Source organism: Trichechus manatus, unplaced genomic scaffold, assembly GCF_000243295.1.
Source record: "Trichechus manatus latirostris isolate Lorelei unplaced genomic scaffold, TriManLat1.0 scaffold00102, whole genome shotgun sequence".
Classification (NCBI taxonomy): Eukaryota; Metazoa; Chordata; class Mammalia; order Sirenia; family Trichechidae; genus Trichechus; species Trichechus manatus.
The window spans coordinates 7959404-7983151 of record NW_004444038.1 but is presented as its reverse complement, the minus strand read 5'-3'; the positions used below and the strand labels follow the sequence as shown (position 1 = coordinate 7983151).

General features: G+C 42.3%; 1 protein-coding gene across 6 annotated transcripts in view; it reads right to left on the bottom strand.

The window, feature by feature from the left end:
- Positions 1-23748, bottom strand: part of ARHGEF7 (Rho guanine nucleotide exchange factor 7) — a 161443-nt gene that overhangs the window by 46441 nt on the left and 91254 nt on the right. For all 6 annotated transcript variants that reach the window (XM_023737406.1, XM_023737405.1, XM_023737402.1 and 3 more), the window contains 3 exons: positions 21352-21446; positions 21026-21121; positions 322-444 (listed from right to left, as the gene is read on the bottom strand). In XM_023737406.1, coding sequence (XP_023593174.1) covers positions 322-444; positions 21026-21121; positions 21352-21446 — 314 coding nt within the window. The remainder of the gene's footprint in view (positions 1-321; positions 445-21025; positions 21122-21351; positions 21447-23748) is intronic.

Below are 23748 nucleotides of genomic sequence, written 5' to 3'. Positions count from 1 at the left end.
CAACACCTGGGGGAAGCAAAGGTGGCCCACGCTGGCCACCTGTCATCAGAAATGCGGGGGCAGACACACCTGGGGGAAGCAAAGGTGGCCCACACTGGCCACCCGTCATCAGAAATGCGGGGGCAGACACACCTGTGGGAAGCAAAGGTGGCCCACGCTGGCCACCCGTCATCAGAAATGCGGGGGCAGACACACCTGTGGGAAGCAAAGGTGGCCCACGCTGGCCACCCGTCATCAGAAATGCGGGGGCAGACACACCTGGGGGAAGCAAAGGTGGCCCACGCTGGCCACCTGTTATCCGAAATGCCGGGGCAGACACACCTGTGTTCCGTGAGCACGTTGACGGCAGACGGGTGATTGGCACAATACGTGAGGTACAGGGTTTTCATCTGTGACATGAGATTTAAAAAGCAGCCTCCGACTCTCTGCTGAGCTTCGGGCAACCTGAAGATGCGCAACACAGAGGGACAAAGTCAGGAGTTTGACAGACACAAGGAAAACTGTTAAGTAATAAACATAACATTTTGAGTAAGAAAAACCTCCCTCTGTACCGTTATCTATGAAAACGAAACACACAAATCCCAGAATATATCTCTTCATACCACAAATCGAGCATGGAAAAAAATGACATTGAAGAGGCACTGCTATAAAGTAATGAACTAAATCCCAGTTCTTTTCTCAGCTAGTCGGACTACTAAGACTTGCGCACAGCATAACTAAGACTCCAAAAGTCAAAAAGAGGTCACGAAGCCTAAAATTCTGCATAAAATAAAGAGAGTTATGAAATGTGGCTATGTGGTTTGTAAGGTTTTCTACTTTAAAGTAGCATCCAGACAGGCACCAGAAAAAGTAACAGCTCCAGTGTGGAAGGAAATTAAATACAAAAGGCATCTTTCACTTCAGGGTCAAGACTCTCCAGAACTGAGAGTACTGAGCTCAACAGTCTCGTGCCAATGCTCACGTCAGCATGAGACCTTATGTGCAAACAGGGTCTTTACGCAGATGATGAGTTAAGATGAAGTCACCCCGGAGTAGGGGGAACCTAAATCCAACACGACCGGTGTCCTAACAGTGAGAAGAGAAACGACACAGCTCACCAGGAGATTAAATGCGGGGGCTCACAGGGAGAACGCCATGTGAAGACGGAGGCAGAGATGGGAGCGACGGGTCACTGCACAAGCCAAGGATCACCAAAGAACGTCAGCAACAGCTGAAACTGAAGAGAAGCCATGGAACAGATTCTCCCTAGAGAGCACGTGCCTGACGACACCTTGGTTTCAGACTTGTAGACTCCAGAACGGGGACAGAACACATTTCTGTTGTGTGAAGCTGCCCAGCCTGTGGTGCTCTGTTACGGGAGCGCCAAAAAACTAACAGAGACTGAACATATATTAGCCTCCCCTCTTTCTGAAATCTAAACTATAATGACACCTAGAGCGCTTGTTTAAAAGGTATACACTCACAACAAAAAGAACAGAAAAAGAGACGGTAAGAGTAACTTTTTGGAAGCTGGACAACATATGGATGAGTGGTATAACTTGGCAGATTCAACAAATTTGAATCTTCAGCAAACAGTGAAAAAAGCCAAGAAGTATCTGATTTGTCCAAAAAACCCCAAGAGTCAGGAATTAGCAGCATCAGGTAGTTGGGACAGTAGGGGTAAGGGTGGACTTGAAAACAGATCATTGGTTGAAGGTTTAAGCAGTGAGGCCCTGATAGCTCCATGGCTCCTCCCCCAGAGCAGGAGAAGAGTAAAGGCTTATTCTCTAGAGAGGGAAGACAGAAGGGTTAAGGATAACAGCAATAACTGAAAGTAGGGGTGCCTGTACTGAAAACAGGGAGCTTCAGAGCACAGTTACCTCTCCCTCCCCAACACTCCAAGTCTCCTTCGCCCAGTGCAGATTACTATCCCAGACACCGCGGGCTGAATCAACAACCCTGGACAGACCGATGCCACCATCACGGGTTGTGAACTAGGCTGAGTTATTTATCCTCAGCTTCAATTTGCTTATTTACAAGAAGATCTGCCACCCTATCGCCAAGAATTATTATAAAGACTAATGAGATCATGTGTATGAAAGTATTCTGTAAACTAAAAACATTATACAAATGTAAAGAACTGTTACTCTAGCAAAACAATAAAGGACAGTCAATCTAAAATGATGGATGGTTGGTTTCAGCATTATTGTTGGTAGATAAATTATAAAAGTAGGACAGAAAACGCATCTTATCTTTTCCCACCATTCCTTGCCTCTAAAATGTAAATTAAAAATGTGTACCTGATATTATCATTTAAGGTGAGGTGGTTTACCCAGGTAGTTAGGTTCTTACTGGGTTTATTATATGAGTAAAACTGAGAGAGAAAACCAAAGACTGTCTTCCACAAATGGACAGGAGAACCCCTACTGGACAGCAATCACTGGGCGGCCCTCTCAGTAATAAGCTGCAGTTCTCAAGGCACACGGCGGGGTGTGGGGGAGGGGAAGCTGTTGCCATTGAGTCAATTCCAACTCATAGCGACCCTACAGGACAGAGCAGAACTGCACCATAGGGTTTCCAAGGAGCGGCTGGTGGATTCGAACAGCCGACCTTTTGGTTAGCAGCCGAGCTCTTAACCACTGCATCACCAGGGCTCCAAATTCCATCTCTGATGCCAAAGAACTGACTGATGGCTGAGGCAGCTACTTCTTTTCCCACTAATGCTCATGACTGCTTAACAAGGGCTAGAAGCAGAGTGAGGGAAGCCAGATAAAGGAGAATCCAGGGGTCACCTTACTTCTACCACACAAATCTGGGCAGGATAAACCCATAAACCACCACAAAGTAACTCTCGAAGTGCTTCTAGATTCATTCAGTCCTTAGGACAATTAAAGTCTCCAGTGACATGAGATACTTAGTATGCTACGTATCACACACAAAAAAAAAATTCATTTTCCTTTTGACACTGCTAAACACCCTAGTCAATTTTTTTCTAGTATTATAAAGACAACAGTACATATGTTCTTGTTGTTAGGTGCTGTCAAGTTGGTTCCGATTCACAGCAACCCTGTGTACAACAGAAAGAAACACTGCCTGGTCCTGTGCCATCCTCACAATCACTGCTATGTTTGACACTGTTGCAGCCAGTGTGGCAGTCTATCTTGTTGAGGGTCTTCCTATTTTTCACTGATCCTCTACTTTACCAAGCACGATGTCGTTCTCCAGGGACTGGGCCCTCCTGATAACATGTCCAAAGTATGCGAGATGAAATTTCACCATCCTTGCCTCCGAGGAGCATTCTGGTTGTACTTCTTCCAAGACAGATATGCTCCTTCTTCTGGCAGTCCATGGTATAATTCAATATTCTTCACCAACACCATAATTCAAAGGCATCAATTCTTCTTTGGTCTTCCTCGTTCATCGTCCAGCTTTCATATTGATAAGAGGTGACTGAAAATACCATGGCTTGGGTCAAGTGGCCCTTGGTCCTCAAGGTGACATCTTTGTTTTTTAACACTTTCAAGAGGTCTGTTGCAGCAGATTTGTCCAAACGAAATATGGAATTTGATTTCTTGACTGCTGCTTCTGTGGGCATTGATTCTGGATCCAAGTAAAATGAAATCCTTGACAACTTCAATATTCTCTGTTTATCATGTTACTTACTGGTCCAGTTGTGAAGATTTTTGTTTTCTTTATGTTGAGGTATAATCCATACTGAAGGCTGTAGTCTTTGATCTTCATCAGTAAGTGCTTCAAGTCCTCTTCACTTTCAGCAAAACAAGGTTGCATCACTGGTATAACGCAGGTTGTTAATGAGTCTTTCCCCAATCCTGATACCACATTCTTCTCCATATAGACCAGCTTCTGGGATTATCTGCTCAGCATACAGATTGAATAAGAATAGTGAAAGGATACAACCACATCCTTCCTGATTTTAAACCATGCAGTGTCACCTTGTTCTGTTTGAACCACTGCCTCTTGGTCTATGTACAGGTTCTGCATAAGCACAATTAAGTGTTCTGGAATTCCCACTCTTCACAATGTTATACATTATTTATGATCCACCACAGTCAAATGCCTTTGCATAACACAGGTAAATATCTTTCTGGTATCCTCTGCTTTCAGCCGAAAACATCTGACATCAGCACACGATATCCCTCATTCCAAATCCTCTTTTGAATCCAGCTTGAATTTCTGGCAGTTCCCTGTCACTGTACTGCTGTAATCACTTTAGAATGATCTTCAGCATAATTTTACTTGCGTGTGATATTAATGATACCGTCCGACAATTCCTGCATTCTGCTGGATCACCTTTCTTTGGAATGGGCACAAATACAAATCTCTTCCAGTTGGTTGGCCAGGTAACTGTCTTCCAAATTTCTTGGCATGGATGAGTAAGCAATTCCAGCACTGCATCCGTCTGTTGAAACATCTCAATTGATATTCTGTCAATTCCTGCAGCCTTGTTTTTCGCCAATGCCTTCAGTGCAGCTTGGACTTCTTCCTTCAGTACCATCGGTTCTTGATCATATGCTGCCCCCCGAAATGGTTGAACATTGACCAATTCTTTTTCATACAGTGACTCTGTGTATTTCTTCCATCTTCTTTTGATGCTATCTGCGTTGTTCAATATTTTACCATAGAATCCTTCAATACTGCAACGCGAGGTGTGAATTTTTTCTTCAGTTCTTTCAGTTTGAGCAATGCTGAGTGTGTTCTTCCCCTTTAGTTTTCTATCTCCAGGTCTCTGCAAATTTCAAGATAATATTTCCTTTGTCTTCTCGAACCGTCCTTTGAAATCTTCTGCTCAGCTTTTTCGCTTCGTTATTTCTTCCTTTTGCTTTAGCTACTCTATGTTCAAGAGCAACTTTCAGAGTCTCTTCTGACATCCATTCAGGTGTTTTCTTTCTTTCCTGTCTTTTTAATGACCTTTTTTTCTTCTTCATGTATGATGTCCTTGATGATGCTCCACAACTTGTCTGGTCTTCAGTCATTGATGTATCCAATGTGTCAAATTTATGCTTGAGATGGTCTCTAAATTCAGGTGGGATAAAGTCAAGGTCGTACTTTGGCTCTCGTGGACTTGTTCTAATTTTCTTCAGTTTCAACTTGAACTTGCATATGAGCAACTGATGGTTGGTCTGTTCCACAGTCAGCCCCTGGCCTTGTTCTGACTAATGATATTGAGCTTTTCCATTGTCTCTTTCCACAAAGGCAGTCAATCTGATTCCCGTGTGTTCCATCCAGCAAGGTCCATGTGTGTGGCTGCCATCTACATTGTTGAAAAAAGGTATTTCCAATGAATAAGTCGGTCTTGCAAAACTCTATCATGCAATCTCCAGCTTCGTTTCTATCACCAAGGCCGTATTTTCCAACTGCCAATCCTTCTTCGTTTCCACTTTTTACATTCTAATCACCAGTAATTATCAATGCATCATGATTACATGTTTGATCAACTTCAGACTGCAAAAGCTGGTAAAAATCTTCAGTTTCTTCACCTTTAGCCTTAGTGGTTGGTGAGTAAATTTGAATAACAGTCGTATTAACTGGTCTTCCTTATAGATGTATGGACACTATCCTATCACTGACAGCGCTGTACTTCAGGGTAGATCCTGAAACGTTCTTTTTGAAGATGAATGCGACCTCATTCCTCTTCAAGTTGTCACTCCCAGCAGAGTAGACCACATGACTCTCCGAGTCAAAACGGCCAATACCAGTCCATTTCAGCTCACTAATGCCTAGGATGCTGATTTTCAAGCATTCTATTTCGTTTTTGACAACTTCCAATATTCCTTGATTGATACTTCGTACATTCCACATTCTGATTATTAATGGATGTTTGCAGCTGTTTCTTCTCATTTTGAGCTATGCCACCTAAGCAAATGAAGATCCCGAAAGCTTGACTCCATCCAGGTCATTAAGGTCGACTCTACTTTGAGAAGCCAGCTCTTCCCCAGTCGTACTGTGAGTGCCTTCCAACCTGAGGGGCTCCTCTTCAACACTATTATCAGACAATGTTCCACTGCTATTCCTAAGGGTTTCACTGGCCAGTTTTTTCATAAGTAGATTGCCAGGTCCATCCTCCTCATCTGTCTCAGTCTAGAGGTTCTGCGGAAACACATCCACCATGGGTGACCCTGCTGATATTTGAAATACTGGTGGCATAGTTTCTAGCGCCACAGAAACACGACAGCTACCACAGTATGACAAACTGATAGACAAGCAGTGGCAGAACATATAATACCCCTTAAAATGAGCTTACAAGTGCTGTGTAAACAACAATTGGTTCTTATAAGTCTACATAATTCAAGCTAGTTAATATGCTGAAATCTAATAGAGAAGTAGCCATTTCACATAATTTATTCAAAAGTCAACAGTTAACAGAAGTGTAGTTTTAATACTTAAAAATCAATTTCAGAAATTTGTAATACCGAACATACATATGTATATGCTATTCAAATACACAGGCCCTTTTTATGCATACAGAGTAGAACGTATAGTTTAACATACAATCATAGCAAAACTGTTTTACAAAGCAACTTTCATGTAGATGTTTGAGCTTCAATTTTTAGATCAGAAGAAGGTTCTATTGGCCGGGATCTTAGATGCTGGCTTATTTTTTAAAACTTTGATATAAAGGATCATTAAATATTAACTATGAAATCATGGACAGAATAAGGCTTGAGTGAATTTTAAGATATTGTGGTTCTAATTACTTCTTGTCACCAAAATGGACGGAGAGCTCAGGTATAAAAACAACGGCATCCACTTAAAGATCAACAAAAGCAACAACATTCAATCAACAGAAGCTCGCTGAAGGCCTACCATGGCGCTGTTACAGGCAGAGAGCAGACACAGTCTCTGCCCTGAGGGGACAGGCTTTTTCTTGGCTAGTTTACTGCTTTAGTGAATGAGTGATGGTCTAAGCTGGCTTGCAATGGAATAATTTTTCTTAAACTAGCCTTCACATATGCCTTTTGTAATGATTTTTCGGGGAGAGAAATACTTTTTTTTTTCCTTCTGTGTATAACCTCTGCCATCACCTGCGGTTATAAATTGGGTTATCAGGGGAGTGAGCAGTAGAGAAGCACAAAAGTCTGGGAATGAGCAACAACAGACCACTAGAGGGCAGCACAAGCTGTTTCTACAAAATTGAACAAAGCAAAAGCTTTACAAACACTGGAATACAAACAATCATCATCTTAGCAGGAGGGATCTTTGAAGTCTACCCCTTCAGGTCGTTGTGTGCCTTCAAGTGGATTCTGACTCACACAGACACTACACGACAGAGGAGAACTGCCCCATAGGGCTTCCTAGGCTGTGCTCTTTACAAGAGCAGACCGCCAGGCCTTTTCTCCCATGGACCTGCTGGGTGGGTTTAAACAGTACACCTTTCAGTTAGCAGCTGAGCACTTAACCACTGCATTACTACCCTTCATTTTTACTGTACTGGAAGAAATGGGGAACTGCCCTTAGGACCACAGTCCCATCACTCAGCTCTGCTAGAAACAAGTCACTCTTACAACCAAAGCAGGCTGTATAAACACTTGCGCTGGCCCCATTCCTTCCTTTCTCTCTCCCCACCTCCCTGCAAAGACATGATAACTTTTAAGATGGACAAAAGATCTTCCTCCCCAAAACAGGAATGAGAATAACTAACTGAAAGCAGGAAGAATGATCAAATACAGAGAAAGGTATCGTTTTCTCTCTCCTCCTCATTTCCTCGGCTGCTACTTGCCACAGCATTTCTGGCACCCTCTACACTAATCTCCTACCCGCTCCCAACGCCTTTGGTTTTGCTCCTCTCCGATCTACCCGCGATAGTGTGACTAGAATAATCTTTCTAAAACACAAGTCTGCCCATGTCGCCTCGTCTTTAACTCTTCAATGTTTTCCCATTTACTCCCCAACTCCATCAAACGTCACGAAGAGACTCGTGGGTTAGTCACTGCCTTCCTCTCTCGTCACGTCCAGTTACTGTGTCCCAACCTACACGCAAGCCACATACTCCTCTCTGCTCCTCCTGGTGCTCTCATCCTGCTCCGTCGACTTCGCAAATGACCACTTTCATAATCCACTCAAAGGTTACGACCCAACCCTCCACCCTAACCTGGCCCCTCCATCCTCACCTGTCCTGAGACGTGTTACTGCCACATCACTCCCACGGCACTACTGAGATATGCTTTTACTGAGGTGATTCTATTCCAGGAGCGTGGTCGTATTCAACTTCATGACTCCCTTACTTAATACTGAGTCTAAGATGATAGGCACTCAGCAAATATTTACTATTTCCTTTATATTTCCAACAACCTTTACTCTGCCTCCGCCAGGAAAAAGGAATAATATTCATATTTTCAAAGGGAGTATCCTCTGCTTTCTCAGGAAAACAAACAGAACAGCATTTTTATTGGCAGAGGCAAGTTCAAGATCCCTTCTCTTAGGCACATTCACAGAAGGCCAGCTTCTAGACGCACATACCAATACACCCACACTCCCAATGGGTTCAGACAGCTCGTTAGTGATCACATTTCTCCCCAAATTTATAAAATTCTGCTTACTCGACGCTCCTCTGTCCATATCCTCCACTTAACAAATATTTAGTAGGCTAGGTTCCAAAGACTACGCTCAGCGACAGAAATGTGAACAAAACGCAGCCCGTCCCTCAAGCCTGCTTCCCACTACTGCTTCCATCTATTGCCTAAAATTGCAAAGTGCTCTCATGCATACTCATTCCTAATTAAATCAGTCCTGGGATGTTCTGTCACTCTGCCTTACTGTATATTTCGTAAATAATGCACCCACGTAAATAACGTCCTCACACAATCTACACAGCACGCTTAGGAAAATAACGTGCGAGGGGGTCACACACTTGGCAAAAACTTGTAACACGCACAGTATTCATGTGTGAAATCGCTGCCTTTCATCTTCCTTCTGACCCTTTTAGTCATTGCCAATGCCGGCTAGTCTTTTCTCTTTTCTGAAATGGAAAAATGAGTTCTGCCACCTTCACTCTGTAACTTCTTCTTTACTCAAACTGATGGCTTTTGCTCCCCCAAATCACACACACTGAACGACATCCAGAACACTCTGTCACCTTCCTCTAAGATGTCATCCTTGACTTCTTCAACACCCTGAGCTAAAACGCACTAACCCAATGAACTCCACTTCAGCCATCAACCTGGACGGTCAGATTTTAACCATTTCATTCAGAAAAATCACTCTCTCTATAAAACACAAATCATGCCGTCTAACTCCGACCTGCTGCCGTTGCGCCTCCCCGCTGTCTCACGCACAGCGAGCCTGCTCTTTCTCCCCTCATCGTCTAGTGCTTCCACCCCACCCAGTTCTTCCAGCTCAAGCCTACTGCTGCTGTCAGAGGGTAAGTGGTACCATTAAAATCCCTGAGGAGGCCCTGGGAGTTAGAGATGGTGAATATGCGGGGCTGCTAACCAAAAGTCTGGCAGTTCAAGTCCACCCAGAGGGGCCTTAGAAGAAAGTTCTGGCCGTCTACTTCCAGAAAATCAGCCACTGAAAACCCTCTGGAGAACAGTTCTTCTCTGACACACGTAGCAATAATAAAATCAGACACGGCCGCACGTGGGGAACTTCGTGCTAGCCTCTCCGTTCCTACTCTGCTGTTTTCTTGTTAAGTAGGACTCTTTCTCCTAACTGTTTCTGGCTGGCCCCAGAATGCCTTTCAACGCCTTTCACGTGAAAACACTATTCCTATCCTCTGGTTTGCCCCGACGCTGCGTCCCGGATCTCAAGCACGTGACTCCCTATCTCCATGTCTCCCAGACCCCGTCTCTGGTGAGCATCTCTGAAAGAAGGAGTCTGGGGTTTGTCTCCTATGGCTCCCTCACCTTCCTCTTGTTGTTCTGAGACTCACACTGTGAATTTCTGATCCTTGATTATCCCTACTTTCTACGTGAAGGTTGCTAAGTACGGGCGGGAGAAAGTCATACAACTGTAGACAACTGGTGAGTCACGAACTATCGGTTTAAGTTTCATGTTCTAAACACCAACCTAGATACGGTGAGGTCCACTAAAAGTCAACAGTGACTTAAGCATATGCAACAATTTTTACTCATTCCTTACCAAGCCTCAAAGAGGCTGTTCCTATTCAGCTAATTTAAGAAACTTCACAGAGGGACTAGTATGTGCTCTGATAACAGGTGTGCGGAATATAAAAGCGTAAGAACTAACACTGCCATCCGTCTCCTGAGAGAAGCGAAAAGAAGTGCTGTAACAGTGTTTCCAACTTCCATGAATCTCATTTTTAATTCTCCACTCTCCTCTAACTTCCCACATCATTCACTTTAATCTTATCTTCTACTCTGGAATAATACGATAGTTTTAAAAATCATAAGCTTCAGAAAAGACAGACCTGGATATTAGATACTGACTCTGCTAAATACTGAATGTGAAATTAAATATCTACTTCTAAAATGTAGGTAACATGGAGAGGTAAGACATAAATAATGTATGTAACAGAGAAAACAGAAAAGTGAAATATAAATAAAAAATATTTCACACACGATTAGTGTGAAGGTTTAGAAAGTTAACGCACGTAAAAACATCTACCACAGAGCCTGACTAACAGTAAATACTCTAATTAGTCCCTTTTCTTCTCCTGCACTAAAAAACAAAACAGATATCCATCCTCAACACAGAAAAATTGGCGTCTCTTCACTCTCTCTGAGCTGCTGCTTCTGCAGAAGACCTGCCCTGGCCAGGAGGAGTGGAGGAGTTCATGGAGACACAGACGTGCAGGCTCAGTGACGGATTCAGCAGAAGAGCCACGGCCCAAAGTAACAAGATACCTGATGGGTGAGCGTTCAAAACTCTTCAGATAAATATTATAAACAGATCCACGTACAGATGAGAACAAACTCAATCAAGCCGACTTTTCAAACCCTGAACGTGTCTTACGGGTTTTCCTACTTAGTTTATTTATACTTAACTGAAGTCAAAGTAAGCTGGTATTTGCATTGCTAATAGACCCCTTTTAAAGTGTGGAACCTCTAAGTGGGTTTTTAATAGCCTTCAGGGATTAGCCCCGGTCCTGTCTATCTGCAGGATAAACAGTCACTGACTCAACAAATTAATTTCAACTATGTATTCAGCACCATTCCAAGGCAATGGGAACAGGTTAAAAACAAAGTAAGGAACACTCTACCTTTAAAACGACTGTAGCCTTTTGGGGAATATAAAACAAGCACAGAAGTCAATTTCGTGTAGGACTGAACATGATGTTTCAGTTACATGAGACACAAACCGTGGCCAGCCTTCAAAGGAAGGAGAGGACATATCCTTCTGGGGAGTCATGAGCAGAAAGCCACATCTCTTTGCGACTCATTAGAGTACTATAATCCAAAGAAGCAAGCGTGCTTTATCAAATAATAAAGAGTAACTTCTTCTTTCTACAGGAACCAGACACTGAAGACACATATATTTTGAGCATATTACAAACTGAAATCTGAGCACGTAATGTTCACACCCAAAGGCACAGGGAAATATCATGCAGAGCCTGGTTTCTGAATTAGAGAGAGCTGCATTTTGATCTCACTTCCACTACTTACTAGCTGCATCATTTCAGGAAACTCACATAACCTTTCTGGTTCTCAGTTTCTTCATAAAGTCAGTCAACCAGATTATTCGTAAGATGTTTTTCATAGCTCTAAAATTCTAAGACTCTATGACCCCCATGTTTGGAGAACAGTAAATAATCCAGTCTGTATGGCATATAAGGGATAAGAAAACAACAGTTGCCGTCTATTCCAACTCATGGTGACCCCGTGTGTGTCAGAGTAGAACTGTGCTCCCTAGGGTTTTCAATGGTTTATTTTTCAGAAGTAGATCACCAGGCCTTTCTTCCAAGGCGTATCTGGGTGGACACGAACCTCTAACCTTTCAGTTAACAACTCAATGTCTTAACTCTTTGTACCACCCGGGGACTATAAGGGAGAAGAACAAAAAAAAAAAAACCTATTGACATCGAGTCGATTCTGACTAGTGACCCCGTAGGACAGAGTAGAACTGCCGACATTTTGGTTAGCAGGCAAGCTCTTAACCACTGCACCACCAGGGCTCCAAGGGGGAAGGATATTGGGAGAGAAGGGTAGGAGGGTAAGTTAAAAGGAGGATACAGGTAGCTCTGAGCATCAGCAGGAGTCCAACTGACAAAGTAAACACTGCGAAGCTGCTGGAAATCTCTTAACAGCGAAGTGACAGGACTAAAGGCACACCAAAACAGCCCTGGTGTGGCTGCGGCAGGTGGCACAGAATAACGGGGAAGGGGCGACGGGAGGGTCTTGATCAACGGTCTAGATCAGGGTTCTCAAGCTCAGCACCACTGCCAGAGCAACGCTCCTCAGGTGCCTCCTTCCCAGCTGTAACAACCACAACTGTCCCGGGTTCGGAACAGCTGCTCTAGCCGGAAGCTGAACGAGGACGGCGACAGTGACCTAAAGGAAGGCAGTCGATGAGGGGGGCAGTACACTTGGGAGGAGGGCGGGTACAGCAGGGCAGCAGCGACATCCTAGGGTGGAGAAGGTAACAGCAAATGCTCAGAAGAAGGAAGACCTGGCAGAAAGAGAGCAAGTGGACTGCTGGGGCTAGAGGAAAGCTGGCAAAGGCGAGGAACAAGACAGGCGTGTGAAAAACACAGATGCCACACGTGGGTGGCTTCAATGAACGGACATTTACTGTCTCGCAGTTCTGGAGGCCAAAGTCCAAATGGGCCTCGGCTGTCTATGCCTTCATCATCAGGAGCCCTGGGTGTCCTGTGGTTCCTTAGCCTGCAGATGATCCTCACATGGTGAGTCTGTGTGTGTGTCTGTGTGTCTGTCTACTGTGGTCTTCTTATAACTCAGGAGTGATGAGGTTTAGGATCCACCTACACGGGTATGATCTCGACTATCGACTGATCATACTGTATTATGGAAGTGATTACACTGCATTACATTAGATTATGTTATGGAAGGAAGTCTGTTTTACCCAAGGCCAACTGACTGAATTACTTGTAACTACCATATTTTACACGAATAGCACACATCTTCTACGTTTGTTTGCCCGCCGTGCCCTCTACCACAAGGTATTTTCATAAGCACAGAGATGCCAATTTTTTTAACATGTTGCTTGAAAACAAAAATCAGCACAGCATTCTTAGGAAAATACCTCCCAGGGAGGCAGGCAGAAGGCACGCATTATCTGCGTAACAATACAGTACTCTGAGATAGCAACTAGATTAGTTTCTGCCCAAACGACCAACCGGGAAGCACAGCCTTGCCAACCTGATACACAAAACCAATCACCCCAGGAAGCGACAGGAATCAGGGGCCTACAGATCTCCAAGCACACAAACAGGTGAGGTGACAACCAGGCATGACTGCTTTTTGACTCCAGAGCGGTCACAAAATGGGTGATCAATAATTTTTGATGAATTAACAGTAGCTCCCTTTACCAGCAGATGATAAAAAGTCTCAGATACCAACCAGACAACACAGCTGAGTCCTGTAAAGAGAGACGACCTCCTGGCGGAGTGAGAACAGGAGGATGATACAATGAAAGCAGTACTCTAGGAAAGTTAATGTGGACATGGTTGGCAGGATAAGAGACAGAGGAGCAAAGGATGGAGACGTGGAAATGACACACTTTAAACACTGTTCTTATATATAGAACCAAAAAAAAAATCAAACCCCTTGTGGTCGAGTTGATTCTGACTCATCGCTACCCTACTGGACAGACTAGAACTGCCCTACGTGGTTTCCAAGGAACAGCTGGTGGATTCGAACTGCTGACGTTTAGATCAGCAGCTGAGCTCTTAACCACTAGACCACCAAGGATGCGCGCGCGCACGCACGCACGCACGCACGCACGCACACACACACGAAGGGTGGAGCATTGCCAGGGATGCACGCATACACATACACATGAGTGGAGCCCTGGTGGCGTGGTGGTTAAGAGCTCGGCTGCTTGCTAACCAAAAGGTCAGCAGCTCGAATCCACCAGGTGCTCCTTGGAAACCCTATAGGGGCAGTTCTGCTCTATCCTATAGGGTCACCATGAGTCGGAATCAACTTGACGGCAACGGGTTTGGTTTTATGTATAGATAAACTGTTCTTAGAAGCACTGGTTGTCTTAATAACAACTTGTCAAACTTTAAAAATGTAGGTTTTAGACAAAAAATTAAGTATTTACAATCGACCAGGAAATTTAAAATAAAAATATTCAATCAGTCACTCAATGTTTAACTACTGAGTGCACAGTATGTGCAAATCATGGCAACAGAATCTATGGGGAAAACAGTGACGTACCTCTGGCCCACATGCCACAATCTCAAGTTTTCATAGGAAAATGACATGTACATAAATAATTTCTGTGAAGCCCTGGTGCAGTACTTAAGAGCTCAGGCTACTAACCAAAAGGCTGGCAGTCCGAATCCACCAGCTGCTCCTTGGAAACCCTATGTGGCAGTTCTACTCTGTCCTATAGGGTCGCTATGAGTTGGAATCGATTTCACGGCAATGGGTTTGGTTTGGTTTTAATAGGCTCTGCCCCAAGACCTGGAATTATTTGGGTCGGCCAAGTTTCATGTACTTGCTGAGTGTCTACCTTCTAAAAATGCAAACAATAAATCTCAAATCACCTTTGAATAAGCTACAAGTCTTACCCTTTCTTTCTTAGTAAGGACAACCTAGGCAGAACCCATGCATAACTATGATACCAAGTCAGGAAAAGCAAAGGAAAACCTTGAGAAGTATGCCCCAGGCTAAGAGTGGCTGTACCCCACAGCTGAATACTATCTCTAGCTTATCCATTGTGTATAATTTGGAGTGTTCAAATAGAGAGCTTTGAAACCAAATAAACTACATCCTCTAGCTTTAAATTTATACACTGATAATAAAACAATCTAAAACAAATAGTATTTTACTATGAAAATGTACAGTAGCGATTCAAATATTGCTTACAAAAATATATTTACCTGTATCTTAAGAGTGGAGCCCTAGTGGTGCAGTGGTTAAGAGCTCAGCTGCTAACCAAAAGGTTGGCCACTCAAATCCACCAGCTGCTCCTTGGAAGCCCTATGGGGCAGTTCTACTCTGTCCTATAGGGTCGCTATGAGTCGGAATCAACTCAACGGCAATGGGTTATATCTTAAGATGAGCTTTATAATTAATTTTTAACACAATGGATATACAATGTTTATCTAACTAACACAGCAGTCACATTAAATATTTACATATTATATTACATTACTTTCTTCATCCACAAATTTACTGAAGTCCGGTCATACACAAGGGAACTAAAGGGAACTCACAATCTACTGATGTCTGTAATTCACTGAAAAGGAGTTTCCAACTAAAACAAAATAAAAACCAAAAAAACCAAAAAAATACAGGGTAAGAACAGGAGGCTGGGACAAGAACTGCCGTGCCCATTAGGTCCAGAGGATTTGAGTAAGAGGATTTTAAAACATACAAACAAAATGCAAGGGAAGACTGGAACGCAGGGACAAGAACTGCCACGCCCATTAGGTTCGGAGGATTTGAGTACGAGGATTTTAAAACATACAAATAAAACGCCAGGGAAGACTGGAATGCAGGGACAAAAACTGCCGTGCCCATTAGGTCTGAAAGACCTTAATCGGAGGAGATGCAGAAGACAGCAAATCCAAACAAAGGGAACAGTACAGGGCGCCGTGCAGAAAATGACATTTATCAACACCACCAGGGAGCAGAAAGGAAAGCTTTGTGAGTTAGAGCAGAAAGAGTGGAAAGGCACAGGGAAGAAGTTTGAAGAGGCAGGTTGGGAGCCAATTTGTGGATGGACTTCCACAGATTATTAAAACATTTGGACTGGATCTTCTAAATTAGCTTTTTTAAGGAATAAAACTTCCCATCATCTGAAGAGTTCCTGAGAAGACATCTCAAACTCCAGTCTGTGACAACAGCGCTATGAACAAGTAAATAAACGACGACGTGCCACCCAAAGTTTCTGAGCAGAGCACTGACCTAATCAGAATGATTTCAGAAAGACAATCGCCGCTAGTGGAGAAGACAGAGTAGCAGGGAACAAACCTGACGGAGGCGACTTCACTGGGAGCTCAGGGCAGACAGGGTCAGAAGCCATGACAGTTTGAACTAAAGTCAGAGCTTCATCGCTCTCTACTGATGGAGATACTGGAGCTCCCTTCTCTGACAGGTTTACACCTCATACAGGTTCTGGCTTTTGCAGATTTTACTGTATAAGTAAATAACTAGGAATATAAAAAATGGAGCCCTGGTGGCGCAGTGGTTAAGAGCTTGGCTGCTAACAAAAAGGTCAGCAGTTCGAATCCACCAGCTGCTCCTTGGAAACCCTATGGGGCAGTTCTACTCTGTCCTATATGGTCACTATGAGGTGGAACTGACTCGACAGCAACAGCTGTTTTTTCTTGGATCCAATCTGAATCCACCAGCTACTCGCTGCATTACACGGAGCAAGTTACTCAACCTCTGTGTCCTGATTTTCTCGTCTTTAAACACCCACTTCATGGGGTCATTTAAAGGAGTAAATGAGTTAATACATTTAAAGTACTGCAAAGAATGGCTAGAACATATTAGAAGAATTCAATAAATGTTAGTTACATACAGAGAAGTTACTCTTTATGATTTCTTATATTAAGACTTAAAAAAGCAAACTAAAATGTGTCTAAAAATTAATAGCTAAAAATAGTACAGCCACAAAAAGACTATTAGCTGCCAAAAAAAAACGGTATTTTAGAAAATCTGGTGGCATTAAAGTGGTAAGAATACATCTGTGGCTCTCTTCTGGAGTACTTTTCTTTGAGACTGTGTCTGTTTTGTTCATCCCTGTTCACACCTACCACGTAAAGAGGGCTAAATCAATGCTAACTCATTGCCCAAGAGAAAAAAATCAGACTAAAAATCTTAGTTCCAATTATCAGTGTGTTCTCTTATAAAGCAAAGATTAAAAGAGTGAAAGAACATATTAACAATAATCATCTCTGGAAGAAAAGACTGTTGATGATTTTAACTTTGTGCTTTGTACTATTCTGTAGTTTCCAAATACTTTTATAGAGTCTAATTCCTTTTACAACCATAAAAAATGTCTATAAATCCCATTTTTAAAAAGTGCTTCCCACTGACCTACATTTAGACCTTTCCCCAAATCTTTAGCACAAAATCTACAGCTGTTCCCTCCAGAGCTCGGTGCAATGACCCACACCAAGAGGACACGAAGATGCTCCCTTCACTGCAAAGGAATTCACGGCAGTCGTAACCACAACAAAAGAGGTCTTCTTAGGATAGAAGAATGCTTGGGGAAAGTATCATACGCTACAAAAGAGTTCTGGAGTAGAAAAGAATGGAGACATGGAAAATAACATGAGTCGAATGAACAAATGAACGTGAAAAGCTGCAGCATTCACCCCGATAAGAGTGGTCTGTGGGAAGAGACAGTGACCACAACCTGCACTGGACCACAAAGAATGTAGTCGATTTCTAGAGGTGCTAGTTAGAAAATTCCACCAGAACAGAATACTTCATAAAGGAACTTTTTACAGAAGAACTTAGGTCAATTTAGCTATTACTCAGCTTCACAAAATCACTATCAAATGACTGTTTATTATTCAGGGACTTTTCAGACACAGACATTTAGTAAGCACAGAAAAAAATCACGTAACTTCCTACCTGGTCTCTCTGCATTCTTTGTCCTCCACCCCCAAAAACCACAGACAGAGTTAGTGTTTACAAAGAATGCTGATCACAACCCTGCCAGGCTTAAAAGCCACTGATGATTCCAACTACTCCTGGAGAGAAGTCTAAAATCCATCAAGAGGCCTCCAAAAGGCTGATCCAGCCTGCTCCTCCAAGCTCAGAGCATTCCACTCTCCTCCTTCCTCACCAGCTTCAGTCACAGCAAACCACACCCACCTTTGGGCTTTTTCCCCCTTCTGTCTGCCTGGTTAACTCCCATCCATCTCTTCAGTGCCCAGGTGAACTGACTTCTTTCACAGAAGTCTTTCCTGATGAAGATTAGGTTATCTTCCCCTGAAACATGCCAACTGCACCCCGTGTAATTTCCTTCATAGCTTTTCCACAACTGCAGTGTTATAGGTATTTATATAATTTTTAATTGTCTCCCTCACCACATTATAAGTTCCAGCAGGCCAGGGGTCATGACTGTCTCACTAACATCTGTCTTATACACCTGGGATGGCATCTGACATAGAGTGGGCACTGAGTAAATGAACGTATGGAATGCTCTTAATGAATGACTGCATGAGAAAGGCAGGCTGAGAAAACTGGGAGCTGTTTTAGCTCTGAACAGACTTACAAATCAGTGTAAAGAGCAACCAGTCACATATACAAGTCACACAAATATGTATATATTAATGCAGCAAATTGCATGAGAATATTTTAAGGGAGAACATGGTTTTGTTTTGAATGGTGAAGAGACAGTAATTACAAAAATCATCCGAGAAGCCCTACGAAGCCAAGAGGAAGCAGGAACAGTGACCTGAGAAATGGGAAAAGGAAATGGGTTCTATAAATCCAGCGGGTTTCATTTCTAGTTATTGCCAAGTGGCTCCTATTACACTCACTCTCCTGCAGATAAAAACTATAAACTGTGGACAAAATATAAAACCAACTACCCAGAGAGCAATCAGAAGTAGGAAGATTCTGGAGGAGCACTAACATTTGCAAGAAGGAAATGGCACAGGGTCTGTTTTGATGTTTCCATAGTCTTTAGGCCGATGGCAGACCAAGACTGTGTTATGTGGAAGAGCTAAAAACCCCAAAAGAAAGCCCAGAGAGCTTGGTCCAACCAGAGGTGCTGCTAAGTTGAGGGAGAAATCCAGGACATAAGACAGAGAGGGAAAACACTAAATTCTGTCTCTAAACTCTGCCCCAGTCTCTGGCTGACCTCTGAACTGCATGTGCACGGGGCAGATTTCAAGCAGAATAGCTGTTTAAAACAGCTGGCCTGAGATTTGAGCTTCCATCCAAGGGATGGATACTGCATTTCTGAGTCTGACCAAGTTAAACAAACAAACAAAAACTAATACTCTCCAGAGAAACCTAAAGAATTCTGAGCGTCTATAACTCACAATGAACGACACACAATCCAAAATTACTAGAAATAAAAAGAAACAAAACGTGATCCATTTTCACAAGAAAAGACAATCAATAGATATCAACCTTCACGAAGAACCAGTGTTGAAATCAGCAGACAAGGACTTTGAAACAGTTAATTATAACGGTATTCAAAGATAAATAAAAATATGCTTGTAGTGAATGAACAAATAGAAAACCTCAGCAGAGAGACAAACTATTAAAGAGAGAGAGAGGGTGAAATAGAAATTCTAGAACTGAAAAATGCAGTAGCTCAAATTTAAAAATTACTGCACAGGGGTGACAGAAGAAAGAGGCAGGCAGTGAACCTGACAACAGAACAACAGAGAAGAAAAGGAGAGTGGGGGAGAAAATGAGCAGAGCCTTCGAGACCAGTGGGACAACATCAAAAGGTCTAACATACATGTAATTAGAGTCCCAGAAAGAGAGTAAAGCTGAAAAGTATTTGAAGAAATGATGACCAAAAATTTCTCAAATTTGGTGTCAGAAATAAATTTACAGGTTCAGGAAGTGAGTGTCCCTCAACCAGGATAAATACAAAGAAAACCGTACCTGGGCTTACCACAGTCCAGCTGCTGAAAACAGAAGTGAAGTCAACATTTAGAAAGCAGCCAGGGAAACAAGAACCTGAAAGACTGTGCACTCTTCATTAGAGACAATGACGGCCAAGTGATGGTGGAATGATCACCTTAAAGCACTGGAGACGGCCAAGTGATGGTGGAATGATCACCTTAAAGCACTGGAGACGGCCAAGTGATGGTGGAAGGGTCGCCTTAAAGCACTGAGGGAAAAAACCTGTCAACTCAGAATTCAGAATCATCTCAGTTTCTGTTTGGAGGCCAGCAGTTATTCTGGCATTCCAGCCTTCCCTCACGAACTACCTTGATGAATCTTTAAAGCTCAGTCAGAAAGTTAAAGGGGACTGACCTATTTTCAACATGGTAAACTGTGAGCAATTTTAAGAGCTGGCTCCTGAGCCAAAATAAACTTTCAAGGTGGCTCAAAAAGGAGGCTATCCCCTCGCTACATCCAAGACTTAAAAAGACACATGAGAACAAGCTACAAGAAAAACCAGAATCCAGGAGAAAAAAGTATTCTGGTGGTTCTAGAAATAAAGATCAAAGACCTTAAAAACAATGCGTCGTCTTCCTTTCTCAATTCCACAAGTAAAGGAACATAAAACATCACCGGATGAACTAAACTCTAAAAACTTTTTCATTTGTCATATGCATTATAATTTCAAGTCATCCAACACCTAGCTGGCACTTAAAAAATAAATATTCCTCAATGTCTGAGGTTAACAAAGAACATAAAAGTCATACAAAGAAAACTGATGACAACTATCAAGGACATGCCCCCCACCCCACCAAAAATATCTTGGAAAAGTAGCAAAAACAAGTCCCCGAACACATCAGAATAGCACGTTATATGTATGTGGTGCTTTACAACTGATCAGCTTCTTGAAGACCAGGAATAACACAAATGCTAGCAGAAAATGTTGGAAAGACATCGCATTCAAGGATGTGTACAGAAAGGTCTTCCTTCCTTCCTACAAGCAGGCTCGAGTTTGACAACTCCATGCTTCTTCATTTGCTCTTCTCTCTTCCTCTTCTGGAAAGCTCTTAATTCTCTCGCGGCACGGAACACCTTAAAAAAATCACTACTCTTCTGAAGCCTTTCCCTCTTCTCTGAATAGTCAGTAGCTCCCTCCTTTGTATTCCTTCAATACTACAAAAGCCAGATATTCTAAACATTGTTCTTACTATAAAAGCTGATCTACTCTGAAGATTCAAAATAATTCAGTTTCCATCTGTAGAAATGTGAATTCTAAAATTATTTTAAACTGTATCCTTTAAATACCACTTACGCCAATCTGAATTTCGCAGATTTTTACCGTCACTTACTTGGTGCATTCTTCTAAAGACTGTACAAGCATTTGCTGGAAAGAACATATTTCTTCTAGATTTCCCATTAAATATGAAGTGTTTGCTGAACTTAACCTACAGCCAAGAAAAATAACAGAAAAAATATATAAACATTTTACTTGTATTCTCTTCTGTTCCACGCCAATGCTCTATTAAGGTCTTAAGCTAATAAACAAGTTACTTGTGTCTATGGAAAACCTGTATACTGAATTCCATTCCATTATTTCACCCTCTATTCTCTGAAAATAAAAGAGAACCACCTAAGATGACTATTTTAAGTGAAAGCAATTTATCATCTAACTTACTTTTCACTGGTCTGTAATGGCCGTAGATAAGCTGAAAGCACAGTCTGCAGTTCTTTAGAATACTCATTTTCTGTTTCTAAGATATTCTGTAGCACCTACAGTAAATAATGAAAAAGTGTTATTTGACATTTCCAGGATATCAAGTACATTACAATTTATAAATTTTGGAAAGTTCATCATCATTGTTTCAGTCATATCACTGCTTCTATGCAAAGTTTCTGAAATCATCACTGTCTTTGATTCCCAAGCTATTAGCTACTCAATCTATATTATGAATTACTACCCGGGCCTGCAAAACTTACCTTATCTTACTGCCAACTACATTATTACATAGGCACATTTGGAAAGAGGCCAGAATTAATTCCATCACCAGAGAAGTAATGCCAGGTCTATTTTGATACAGGTCACTTTAGCTAAGGTGATTTTATTTTTTACTTTTACGTTTGAAACCATGAAGCTTGTACTACTCAGCAGTAAAAATGAAGCAACCAGTGATAACCACACAGCACAGGTGAATCTGTAAAACACTGTCGTGCAAGAAGCCATTCACAGAGAAGTACATCCTGCATAACTCTATTTATATTAAGTCCAAGAACCATCAAAACTAATCCATGACGACAGAAATCAGAAAAGAGGTTGTGAACGAAGAGCAGTGCCTATGGAGAAAGGGCCATGAAAAAAATTTCTGGGGAGATGAACATGGTCTGTGTTCCGATTTAGGTAGCAGTGACTTAGACACAGACATTATTTGTGAAGCTCAATGAAATGTACCTTAAAGCACATGCATTCTAATATTTGTAAAGGATATCTCAATTTAAAAAACATGAAGTTTATTCTTCAGATTGCATCTAAAAACCAAAAAATCCTGTCACCATCCAGTTGACTCCGACTCACGGTTACCCTACAGGACAGGGCAGAACTGCCCCAAAGGGTTTCCAAGGAGCATCTGGCAGATTCCAGCTGCCAACCTTTGGTTAGCAGTCTAGCTCTTAACCACCGCATCACCAGGACGCAGCAAATCTAAATGGTTTTCTGGAAACTACAGACCTTCATTAGATAATATCATAGTATCAAATCATCCCACATACTACACTTTTTAAAAACTGAAAGTTCTTCAATTTTTTAACAGCCCCTACTTTGTTTGAAAGGAGGCCTGGTGGCACAGTGGTTGAAGCACTCAGCTGCTGACTGAAAGGTCCGCAGTTTGAACCCACCAGCAGCTCCACAGGAGAAAGATGTGACAGTCTGCTTCTGTAAAGATTACAGCCTTGGAAACCCTATGGGGCAGTTCTACTCCGTCCCTATAGGGTCACTATGAGTCAGAATCAACTTGATGGCAGTAGATTTGGTTTTGACTTTGTCTGAAGATAACAGAAAAATTATGAATCAACCTTAGCATGTTTCTTGATACCCTATATTAGTGTAGCAAACTTAGCCAAAATCAATTAACACCTCCTAAAAACTGACAAAGAAATCTAAGTGCAAAACAGCTGAAATAAAATATGAACTTCTTTTCATCAATGACCACCAAGAACAAAGTCACGTCCCAGCGCAGGTCAAGAAGACACCTGTGGTCTCCACATGGAGCTCAGGTACGACGTATAGCTTTAGAACGATTCTAGTAGATCAAGCTACCAACTACTGACGCTTGCCATACTCTTAAGGTCCTCGGTGACATGAACATTTTGTGCTCCTCTGCTAACTTAAAGATTGGCACTTCAAACCTACCCAGCGCTACTGTGGAAGAAAAGGCCTGGCGATCTGCTGCTGTAAAGATTACAGCTAAGAAAACCCTAAGGACCAGCTCTCTGTAACACACGGGGTCAACATGAGTTGGAAATGACCCCATGGTTACTAACGACAACAATACTGTGCTCTTGGAACCATACAAGGTGCCCTGTACACACTGGCCCTAATCCTTGCAAAAACTGCACATGGCACACCCTCATTTTACAGATGAGAGACTGAAGCTTAAATAACTTCTCCACAGTCATATATCTAATAAATAGTGGAGCCAGAATGTGAACCTACATCTTTCTGACGTTCTACTACACCACACTGCTTTCTCCAGGTATCAGATGGGACTGAAGACACTACAGGACCTGGCTTAAGAAATCTCCTTCCTCACACCATGTTATTCATTCCACTCCTGTCAGACAGCAAGTATTTTTTTAATCAGAAATTCGTATTACACGTATTTTCTGAGCACCTACTACATGCAGTAAGATGTGCTATTTGTCTTCTAAAAACTAACAAACCGTCGTCAATTACTCACTCAAAAGAGATTACAGAAAAGCAAGAAAGTCATCCAGCGTGCTCAGTTTTCTCCCCACGATTTCTAGTACTCCACGAGCCATGTAACTTTAAACGTTTAGGAAAAAAGTAATCATTAAGCTA